Source organism: Sparus aurata, chromosome 7 (assembly GCF_900880675.1).
Source record: "Sparus aurata chromosome 7, fSpaAur1.1, whole genome shotgun sequence".
In the NCBI taxonomy this organism is placed as follows: Eukaryota; Metazoa; Chordata; class Actinopteri; order Spariformes; family Sparidae; genus Sparus; species Sparus aurata.
Window position 1 is genome coordinate 22,164,619 of NC_044193.1, and position 12,060 is coordinate 22,176,678.

General features: G+C 41.4%; 1 protein-coding gene across 4 annotated transcripts in view; it reads right to left on the minus strand.

Moving 5' to 3' along the window:
- acot7 (acyl-CoA thioesterase 7) overlaps positions 1-12,060 on the minus strand; it is a 60,899-nt gene that overhangs the window by 33,032 nt on the left and 15,807 nt on the right. For 2 of the 4 annotated variants that reach the window (XM_030424488.1, XM_030424486.1), the window contains exons 4-7: positions 8,435-8,526; positions 7,452-7,566; positions 7,065-7,079; positions 6,803-6,889 (exon numbers count right to left, since the gene is read on the minus strand). In XM_030424488.1, the coding sequence (XP_030280348.1) occupies positions 6,803-6,889; positions 7,065-7,079; positions 7,452-7,566; positions 8,435-8,526 (309 nt within the window). The remainder of the gene's footprint in view (positions 1-6,802; positions 6,890-7,064; positions 7,080-7,451; positions 7,567-8,434; positions 8,527-12,060) is intronic. The other 2 variants (XM_030424489.1, XM_030424487.1) reach the window with 1 other exon arrangement.

Here is a 12,060-nt window from a genome sequence, read left to right on the forward strand (position 1 = left end):
GTGAGGTTGCTCTGTGCTCTGCTGTGTTTGTGTCTCCACGTTCCATCAGTGATTTCGCTTGCATATAACAGAAACAGCTTTACCACCCTGCAGACTGGACTCTCCTACGTTAATTTAATGTTAACATTTATGCAGATAGATATATAAGCACTTCTATATAGTTAAAACCTGGTTTTAGAAGAAGTTTCCTCCCGTTTTAATGATTGTGGTGGCTCTTGTTTCCCTTGTCTGTCATCCCAGTGGAAGCGAGGGAGTTTTCAGATATGTAATTGGTACGTTTCAAGATCTGAGGTCATCCCGGCCTGTATGATATTATGCCAAAACAATGCACTCATCATGTACCGAGTATTACCAGGTCGTACTTTTAGAATATGGGTTCTAATTTTACTTGTGGTTCATTTTCTAGTTAGTATCTTAATTATTCATGATAATGATTTATTTTCTCTTACCCTCTTTAGGTAAATATTTGTTTTGTGATTTCGATGTGTGGTTCTGCTGCCTTAAAGGAGAACTTCGGTCGATTTAAACATGCAGCTTCATTGCTCAAGCTACCCTTGACTTGCCAGTACCGAAGACGCGAACAAATTTGGTCCAGCCATTACAGAGCTCCGTGAACGGAGATGTAGCATTGAACCTAACAGCATGGGGTCAGAACTTTAGACTGTGTTTTAAGCGTCTTAACATGCTCCACATCTCACACCAAAAGTTATGCAACATCAGCAGACACCTTATAACACAGCACTGTAGCGTGTATGACTCAAAATGAATAAAAAAGTAGTTAAAACAGTGTGTTTGTGCAAGCAGCTACTTACCTGTTTGTTGACATCCGTGTGTTCCGGTAGCTAGACCAAACTAGCTTATCCACCGAGTGTGCACTTAACAGGCTTAACAGGCTATTGTAAGGCTCATGGCTCATGACAGGCTGTAACATGGACATGCACATTATGAACATAAACACGAAAATGCTGGATTACGTTTCCGTCTCTGCCAGTGAGGGAGTAAGTGCACGCTCGACGGATTGACTAGTTTGGTCTAGCTACCGGAAGACACCGATGTCAACAAACAGGTAAGTAGCTCCTTGCACAAACACACTGTTTTAACTACTTTTTTATTCAGTTTGAGTCATACACGCTACAGTGCTGTGTGCTAAGGTGTCTGCTGATGTTGCATAACTTTTGGTGTGAGATGTGGAGCATGTTAAGACGCTTAAAACACAGTGTAAAGTTCTGATCCCATGCTGTTAGCGTTCAATGCTAAATCTCCGTTCACGGAGCTCTGTAATGGCTGGACCAAATGTTTTCGCGTCTTCGGTACTGGCAAGTCAAGGGTAGCTTGAGCAATGAAGCTGCATGTTTAAATCGACCGAAGTTCTCCTTTAACTCCCTTTGGAATTACTGAAGTTCTCAATCATTTAATCTACAACGAGCCTGGTTTTCACCTGGAAATCCTGACATTCATAGATTCTTCTCCTGAGTCTAAGGAAGGCTCTACCACTGCAGCAGATTCCGTATTTTATTTCTGAATCGATGTTAGTTTTGGAGGAGAGAAGGCTAAAGGTAGAGGTAGAAGAAGCAACCCACACACACATACGCACACTGCTCACAAAGGTCGATCACGCAAGCTCCAGTGGACATATCCCTGTCTCTCTGAATTCCTCTGTCTCAGGCAGTGACATGTTTATATACCCACTGAGCATAGATCAGAGCAGAAGACAGATAATATAGAGCCACAGTGATGGATGTGTTCCTGCACTCAGGCAATCTCTGGCTGAACTCTATCGGACACACAAACATCCTGCACTAAATTTATGCATGTCCTGACCCTCTCTCTCCCTTCTGCACGCGCGCTCACACACACACTCACACACACACACACACACACACACACACACACACACACACATATAGTAGATACATGCAAGAATTTCACTTTACTGACACATTCACAACCATAGTCCAATGATTAATTAGATGAAAAAATGTATCCGATCTTCAGCACATACAAACATCTAATGAAGTGTCTCTACTGGTCTTTTATTTTTGTCATTTTTGGCGTATTTGTTTTAATCAGACTACAGTTGTGTCCACCTGTGGCAATCAACAGCTGTTTCCATGGAAACAGGTGGTATACTTCCTCAGAACATGGAGGAAGGAGGAGAGCAAGCTGGGAGAGAAGGAAGAGAGAGCTTGAGATAATGAGGAGAACTGGGTCGGCTGAAAGGTAAAGAACAACCAACAAAGATATGGAAGATTGATAAGTTAAAAGGAATCGAGTCATAGCTCCTGATCCTCTGATCTATTCCAGCATTTGGAACATTTCCAGGCTTATGTTCTGTAAGTTGGAGACTGCAGCCGCAGGCCTTGACCCGACAACATGTGGCGCCGGAAACATTTGTCAGAAACTGTTTCCAACACAATGTGCTGGATAGCTGTCTTTACAGCCAAGCTGCACATGCATGTTTAATGAACTGATCAATGTGGACTCCACGAATGTGATCCATTTAACCTGGTGGTATGTCATCCTGTATATACTTTCGATTAGTTTATGAGGTTAGGATATGGGGATGAAAGGAATTGATTGTGCTGCTCAAGCCATTGAAAAATGACATTTAATAACAGCTGATCATGCTTTAGACAGATATCTTAGAACCATTGCAAAGTTTCTCCATGGCTTAACACCACGAGAGGTAAGTAAGAAAACATGTTGAAATATGTTTTCAAATCTTAGTGAGGAATATGTTGCTCACAGAACAGCGTGTGATCCTGTATCATTGCCCCATCCGTCCTGACCGAATAGATGGTATTTTGTGGATAATGAATAGTATTAGCCCGCATTAGTGTCAGTGACATAATTGTCAAATCTCTGGCTGGATGGATGTGGTGTCACATTCTCTGTCTGCTATTACCATCTGCTGCCAGTCAGTCAGCCAGGACACGTCAATGGAATATTAATAAGATCTAAAGAGATGATGTTCTACAGAGAAAATATGGGAGAACTGTTTGCAAGGTGCATACTGTATGAATCCACGGGGTCTGCTCACAATATGAACACGAATGCATGTGTGTTCCTGAATGTTCATGTGTTTGTGCATTTGCCTCACGCCTCCTTAGGCTCCGGCTAAGTAGGCCACTTTTCCACACCACAAAAGAAGGAGACGTACTGTAAGTGAATAGTCTGTCATTGTCATGCAGAAGTCAGTTATTCTTTTCTACGACAAAAGTATAGAGAGAAGAGGGGAGTGAGAGACAGAGTAAGACACAGTGAGAGAGAGCGAGCACCCTGGCTGCCTGACCTGACTCGGTTATGTAAACAAAATAAGTGTAGTGAAAGCAGCCGCAGCGAACAACAGGGAACATTGCCTAATGAGCAATGGCATGTAAAGAGAGAGAGCGCGAGAGAGCAGCAGCAGCAGCGGTGAGTGTGTGAGTGTGTGTGTGTGTGCATTCTAAATGACCTGCATGCTTGTTCCACATTTGACAATCTCAGCGAGCTCGCCAAATTAAAAAGGCAACCACGACACGTGCAACACTTATCTGTCCCGCCCTGCTCCCTCCCTCCTCCTCCTCCTCCTCCCTGCCATCCCGGCGTCCTGTCCTGACTCCTTCTCATTGCCTCTCTTCCTCAGTCAACATCTCTCCTCTGTTTCTCTTCCTCACTATCTGGTGTCTCTCTGATGGCCTCTTTACATAGCTGACCTCAATAGAAATGGCAGTATGAGGCAGGAATATCCTGCCAGAAACAATATACCTCAACTGATAAAAAAAAAAAAAGAAAAAAAAAAGCATCTGTTCCGTGCTGATAAAATGTCAGATTTGTTACAGATGCAGCCAGGAAGGTTTTCACTGAGGGTCTGCCTTTTTATGTTGTTTGGGACATCAAGATAACCAGGTCTTTGGTTACGGGTGGCTTAACCATCAAATCAGGATATACACCCATTAAATGAATAGTTTATCTCGCTTTTAATCTTAGTTTGCTGCGTTGTGCAATCTGTCATTTCTTCTTAAGTACTTTGAAACCTTTTTTTGGGTAACTGGCTCGAATCCCGAAAATAGCAGACAAAAATAATGATTCAGACACACAGATCAGTCAAAAGGCTTTTGATGATATGTCCTGGCAAGGAGCGTCCAAATGGCTTTTCTGAAAGCAACATCCAAATAGTACAAAGTTTTTTCTATCTTAAGATTATCAAATGTTACTCTCTGGTGCAGATATGCGTCAGCATTTTCTAAGACCTCTGTGATGGTGATATATTTTCTAGTGTTGACTCTTTTTGTCGTAAATCCAGTGTGACATGATCTAGTACGTCACTTTACACCAACAAAGTTTCATTCCTTTCCCAGGCCCCCTCAATACAATGTTGATGAACACTGGCGCAGGGTGTTTGTTTGTGCAATTCATCAATAACAATTATTCTAGAAAAGATGATTGGATAGGCTCTGTAATATATTTTAACGAGATCAGAGGATGAGTCATAGAGGGACAATTGAAGCCTCTGAGTCGTCTAGCTTGTCAGCGGAGCGCAGAGCAGGAAACGGCATCAGCACCATAAATTTCCTGCGGCAAACACTTTCCATTTCCCTTTTATTGTTCTACACATCTATTTCCTGGTTCATACCTGTGATTCTGTTCTTCACCATTACAGCTCATAACAGCAAAAGAGGGCTGTCAATGCAAGTAACAGACAACTACAACAACAGTGCACACACACATACCAATACAGAACAATCATTCGCTATAACACAAAGTAACCACTCCCACACATTTTCTTTACTCTTACATTCATCCATTCACCTAGGAGAACAGAAGAACAAAAAGTCATAAAATTCTCTCGCAAGGATGTTTCACTTTAGATTACAATAAGTAGTATTTCTTCTTCTGTGCCTCGGCAGAGCTGCCACAGGACACGCTGTACCAGAGTACAGTCTGGAGGATGATGCCAAAGGCTATGAAACTTGGAAAAAAAACCTTGTCTGCCATTTATAAGCAAACTGCTGAAGATGGAGTAGATGGAATAATGACGATACTGTAAACACATGTGAATGTGCGCTGTATCTGTATATGCAAGAGTGAAATGTTTGATCACTGGTTACAGATGTTTCTTTGTTCCTCGCACCTCTTTCCACGCTTTGATTAGTTCTTCTTCCTCTTCTCTCATCCCTCCATCAAGCTCTCTGTGCCTTTTAACTCCTTTCTATATGTTCTCTGCTGCAGGGGTCTCTGTTTTATCCTCTCCCCTACAGGATTGTCATACTGTGCAAGGCTGTGGATGGTCACGACTGTCCCTGCCTTGAATACGAAATCAGGCTGATGCTGCTCATGAGCTCCCTTTGTTTCACGTGTGTGAGAATGACAAAGAAATCAGACGGATAGTGGAGACTGGAGACACTGGTCTCTGATGCTTGTCAGCATGCTCACAGTGTGGTTGTATATCTGAATTTTGAATTAAACTAAATAAAGCAGCCAAACTTGCATTAAGCTGTAATCTGTAAAAGTACGATATAAATTAATGTTCACTACTCTGTACTTAACTGAAGTCGCTGAATTGGACATTTGTTATTTGGCATGTCTCCCTGTGAGTTACACATGTGGGTGTGTAACACAAGTATTTACATTTTCTGGAGATTAAAGCAACATCAGCCTCTACGGTGAGTAGTGAACACACATATACATATAGCCATTATGAGAGATGTACTGTATGTTCCTGGCATAGACAAATATATACAGTACAATTCACATTGAAAGCCTGTATCCTTTTCTCCATGCTGACAGAGAGTACAAAGGTTGGTGAGTCTGAATAGAGTTCTCTACAATACAAAGGACACACTGATCAGATTACTCAGACGAGGAATTGCATCCTCTTCTGTTAGCAAATAGGGTTTAATGCACTGGTCGCTGCAATTTAGATAATATTTTAGGTAAAAAACATCAACCTCTCCTTGATGCTTTTGAACTTTCGTTACCGGAGGAAGGCGAGTTATTATTAATCGCCAGGAGGCAGAAAAATGCCACACGCTTGCAACCTCTTGGTAACGAAATTTCACATCCAGCAGGCACACACAAACAAACAAAACGCTAATTTGAGCTGCTTGATAAATGACTTTCTTGATACGTCACTGTTTTATCTCAGCTCTCATTTTTTTCACACTGGGCAGGAAGTGCACGCTCAGCTTGTCTGATTTGGTATCGGCTGTGACAGTGTTTACACAGAGGTGGTGAGAGCTTTAAGACTCAACCACATAGTGTTCTGTGGAAGAACCAAAACAATAAGCTAAAAAAGGGATAAAAGCTTCTTAGATCTGCAGAGAGCTGGTTGTGATTTCTTTGTTTGGGTGTCACTTCTGTATAATAACCTGTCTCCTAATCCAGGTAGTCATTTTATCCATTGCTAATATCAATATGCTTTGTGCTAGGGCTGCAACAAGGTAAAAAAAAAATCCATGTGAATATTTTGGCAGATTATGATTGTGATATGATTCTTGGACTCTGTACCACCAAACACTTGTGTTTTCTTACATTTGGAGTTCAAGATTTGCATCTCTGCAGCAGTACAGTACTTCATTATAATGTTATTGTGTCACAGATTTAACCTTCTGCCTCAAAAACAGCTTTTGCATTTGGAAATCACAATTGATCATATTGCTGGGTCAATTGTTGAGCCTCACATAAGTCTGTTGAAGTTTCCCACTTTTTCTCAGCTGTCATGTTATAGGCAGTTGATTCCATTACTTTCTGGCATTGAGACACAAGTTTAGCTGTTCAACAGATAATCAAAAAGTAAAGAAAAAGAAATGGTTAAACTCACCTCCATGAACATAGTTGTGTAGTGTGCAGTCAGATGGGCCCACCAAATGGATCAGACTGGACTGGCTGAAGCCAACTGAGTGTTTTTCTGCCGTGCAAACAAACACACGATGAAAGAAATGTGAAGAAATGTTTAAATTTTGCATTGATAAACTTTCTAGTGCGTATTTTGCCCAGGCAAGCCAACACAAGCAGAAACTTCATGCTGCCCTGCAATAAACCTCACTGCATTGACATGCACCCTGCCAATCATGCTAACATACCTTTTGGTAGATCATCTGCAGTTGAGCACGCATGACAAAATAGAGAATCAGTTTGATTGTAAATTGTTTCAGTCTAACAACAGAAAAACCTCATCATGTGAATGTCCACACCGACAGTTCAAATACATCTAACAGTTCTCAGAGGCAGATATTGTTATGGTAAAACAATGGAAATACATACAATGACAGCGCACATGGTGTCCTGTACCCTAAAGTTCTGTTATTACACTCAAAAACATCCAAACTGGACATTGATTCAGGCGTGCACAGTGCCTCTGTGTTGAGGGGCGGTGCTCAGTTATTTGCAGGCATCATGATGAGACTTTAACTTAGTTAAGAAGTAATTTCAGCTTGTATTTCCATCGTCTCTCAATCGGAAGATGTTACCTGGGTTGGGTGGAGGTGGCACCACCTCTTCAATCCTCGCTTTGGTCTCCAGTCTCTCCATCTTCTGAGTCTCGTAGCGCTTTCTGCCCTCCTCCTCTTTCTCTGTGCTGTCATACTGCAGACAGAACAAATACAGTGTGAACTTATGCACAAGTGTACATATTTACCTGAATACGGAGGATGTCAGCAATCTTAATCCTCTGGAAAACTGCCGTGTCCGTAATTTGTAAAGTAAAAATTCCAGAGCAATTTACCAAACACAGATATCAATAATAGTATCATTGAATTGTCTGTGAGGGTTGCATTGCCTTTCAAACACCTGTTTTCTCTTGTCAGACAACTGAACTAGTTACACATTTGACTGCCGCTCATAATCTGTTTAACAGCAGTCAACAGCTGTGCTTTGACGTCGGCTATATTGACATTTAGAAGTTGTGACAGAGAAGGTTAGGAGCAACAAAAAGCTGCCATATTCAAGTACAGTCACAAAGCATCTTTTGCTTGATCTGAAAATAAGCTTAAAATGTTTATTCATAATATACTTCTGACAAGCTACCACTAACTAAGTGGGCAAATCTCTGAGCTGTGAATAACGTGGCAGCTAAAGAACGGAAGGTCTGTGTCACACGCAGTCTTGACATCACATCAGGAGATACAGACATCACTTATCCCGTGTGGATGGGCCACATGACACACAAACGCGGGGCGGAAATTTCTAAATCTCATGAGGTCCCCAGGTAATACCAGTCCCGTATGAACTGGGCTTAAGACATAAAAGACGCGTGACAGTGAGACAGACTTTTCACACTGTTGAATGTGATTATTTTTTTTATCTTTTTCCAGATGGTTTGTCTCACGGATTCCCTTATCTTGACCTCTCATCCCGTCATTTCTGAGGGACAGAGTCTGATAGAGACGGAGAAGCCGACAGGTGAAATGCCAAACTTTGCTCCGTGAAGGTCAGAGCAAGAGTTTCCACATACCTTGATGGGCGGCACCTCCATGATCTTGTCGACATTCTGCAGAGAGCAGGGGACGTACCACAGTGCCGCCTTGTTGGCCAGCTTTTTGGCACCTGCAGTTAGAGAAAGAGAAAGCGACGGTTGAATTCTTGCACAAAGAAACATGTCAGTCAATAATTTTAAAGCTTTCTTCCACTAAATAAAACCAATGTCATTCTCTCAGAGTTTTGTGACTGTGCACCAACAAGCAAGAAGTTTTGACACGTCCTTTAAAACAAAACAAACAATGGAGTAAACAATTTTGAAGCAGCTGTTGTCAAAACAGACGCTTTTATTAATACCCCAATAAAAGCCAATCCAGTTTTTAACAAATCCAGAGGCGCTGCCTGAAGATTAGTCTTTCTTCTGCAAACAAAGGAGCAGGAAACAAATGAGGTCTTTGTTCAAAGACAACCATTCACGTCTGTTCAGAAGAACGCACGCTCACATTCGCTAAACTCCGTCCCTTGGTTAGCGCACGGTTTAGCATAATCCCCAAATCCTGAACATCCTGCGTTTTCATGTTGTGATTAAGAAATGGAGGAACGGCAACTCGCTCATTAGGTTTCTCAGTACAAATATTTACATCACTTTATATGTCGGCGAGGTGTCGTCGCTGGTGTGTTAAAATATAAGACGACTGAATTGTTCCATAACGTCCGGCCGGGTTTTCAATTCAGTCTAACGTCTTTCTTTCAGCCCTGCAAAAAGTAAACAAAATAAAAACAGAATACATGTGGGTGTTAATACATGTGCATAAATTATTACTTTGTATTCACAGGGGTTGAATAAAACTGCTGAAATCTTGAGAATTGAGTCAGGTTTTTCCATTTATGGGGCAAGGTTACCTTTTAGCAATAAGAAAGTGTCTGAAGTCAAATAAATATGCTCATTATTGGAGCATTAAGCAATCCTTTCAAAGTAGCGGACAATTACGCAGTTTTGTTTAATTTATCTGTGGATATTCAAAACTCTTTCTCATGTTATTCATTATCGGTCTTTGTGTGTGAATATCTTGGAAGTAAGTGCTGTCCCTTTAACGTTTCATCCCTTCGATTCTGCTCTCTTGTGGCTCCCTAAATATAAAAACTGTCTTCATCATTAGCGAGTGATGTGCACATACCGCGTCTTCCTGTGAATAAATACAGGCTCTGACATTTCCATAAACCTCCGTGTACAGTAGCGTGTGAGACGTTGCGGTGGTTTTGGGGGCTGTAGCATTAGCTCTGCCTTCCTACAGAAAGTTAAGAACCAGAAGACCAGGAGACAAACCTCGTGGAAATCACATCCCATAGCAATCAGGCAGAGAGGTTGCCATAGCAATATCTGCCTACACTTTTTTTTTTTCTTAATTCACTAACAGAGAGGGGGGTGGAGGGGAGGGGGGCCTATTTTGAGGTTGTGTTGTCATAGCACGCAAGGGAGGCTCACGGATTAAAGACAGCAGGTTCAAATGAGATCACTGTTGTAAAGTGTTGAGGGGCTTTTCTGCAACATCTAATAAACTGACTATTTCTCATTAGGACTGCTGGCGCTTATATTTAGATAAAATTTTATTTGATGCTATAGAATGGAAGTTTCCTTTAATCTCCTTTACTGTAGCATTTTTAAAAATCAGGACATCCCATAGGTTGATAAAAATGAAGAATTGTGACGTTATTGTGTGTGCTGTGAGTCCAGATGAGGTCTTTGACAAAGGAAATGTAAAGTTAAAAGAAGAGAGTTAGAGCAGCCGCTCTGGGCACTCGCGGGGAATAACATTTGCATTTTACACCCAAGTTAAAACCGCTCAGACGGCCGGGCCGCGTTGCCATGCCGACCGCGCTTCTCCTCTCCTCCTCTCATTGGCTCCTGCCCTTGCCAGCAACCAGGAAGTTGCCCACAGCAGAAAGGCATATTTACATATCCTTGACTCTACCAAGACTGAGTGACTCCAGTCTATTATTAGCTCCTGCTGGACCTTTTAAGTGAACTGTGTTCAGGATGGAGGGAGGACGAGGATGAGGAGGAAAGGAGGAGGAGGAGGAGGAGGAGGAGAAGGAGGGACTGAGGGGAACTATTCCCAGTCCGACTAGTGACCTTTCTAACCAGAGTGTAACCAGGGAGCTGGCTTTGAATTTCAAATCCCTCTGCATTAAATGAAGACAATGTCAATGTTTGACCATGTCATTGCCTGGACTGCAGCCTTTTTCATGCCTTTACAGCGTGTCTACAAAAAAAGCACATGTCACTCCTCATGCTTGAGACGGTCATTACATGCAGCTCAATACTACATGCATACTAGGTCTGCTTGATACAATAGGAAAAATCATAATGCCATTATTTTGATGAGATTTAATTTTGCTACATGTAAAGGAATGATTAACTGTGCATCACAACTTAAATTTTCACTGAAAAAACTATTAAATCATGATGATTTGACATGTGTGATCTCTACAGCAGTATAGTACTTCACAATACCGCTGTCTTGACACACATTTTGCCTTTATCAAAAAATCTAAGCTTCTGTGATTGGATATTGCTCTCGAAGAAGTTGCAATCTGAGATAATATTTCGATCAACTATGCAGCCCTAATGTAGAATATTTATCATGACAAGGCATGAGACAATGTGAAAATGTATACCACGATTTACCCTGTCCAAAATAATTGCACTAAAATAAACTGGAATCACTTCTAGTACAGGAGACATTCTATGCTCATTTCTAGATTCGTAATTAATACCCAGTCTGCTCTGATTGATCAGCTTAAACACACCTGAGTCAGCATCACTGACTACAACAGAGAACATAGACATTAATTCTTACGTGCCAAACTTGCCACTGGGTATAAATCATATGTGACTCTGACATAGTGTGATGTCACAAAGTCACAGGATTAAAGGTGGGACTACTGACGAGACGTGTCAGGAGCAGTGTTTTTCTGTGGGGGAGAGGAGCTTCTCTTGGGGCGGACCTTGACCTTTCAGGATCTTGTACAGGCATAAATGAAACACTGATGAAAAGGAAAAAATGAAAAGGCACAAAAGGTCTCCATTAAGGGACAGATATCTTTATTGCATCACAAGTCCTCCTGCATAAATACAAGATAAATAAATGATGGACACCTCAGCTCCCTGTCGTTCTTAAGTTTGGTATCCATAGTATCTACACACATCAAATTTAATGTTTTTGATGGCTACACAATGGGAGAAATTCAAACAGCAATTCAAGATAAATCAGTAAATCAATATAAGACTTTATAATATTGAGGTAGACATTTTTCAAGTCACTCACACTTTGAGAATGTTTTTTCTGTATTCAATCTTCTATCCTCATCCTCAGCCCTAATTTATCAAAAGTGAAGAATGTTTCTTGTATGTGTTGGTTTTCTATGCGATGACAGAAAACTGGATTCAGTCTCGAAGGAGCAGTATGAAGTAGCTGGTGGGACAGCTGGCTTGCTTAGTAAGTCTTGAATGAATTAGTGAATAGGAAGGTTTTTGGCTGCATCCATCCTGAACACAAGCTCCACAAATCTGCTCAATTAAATTTCCTCATTCCGCACAATGCTCAATAAACTGGCTAAGAGCTCAGTGACTCTGTGCACGTTTTTTCAAGTTCATCCGGC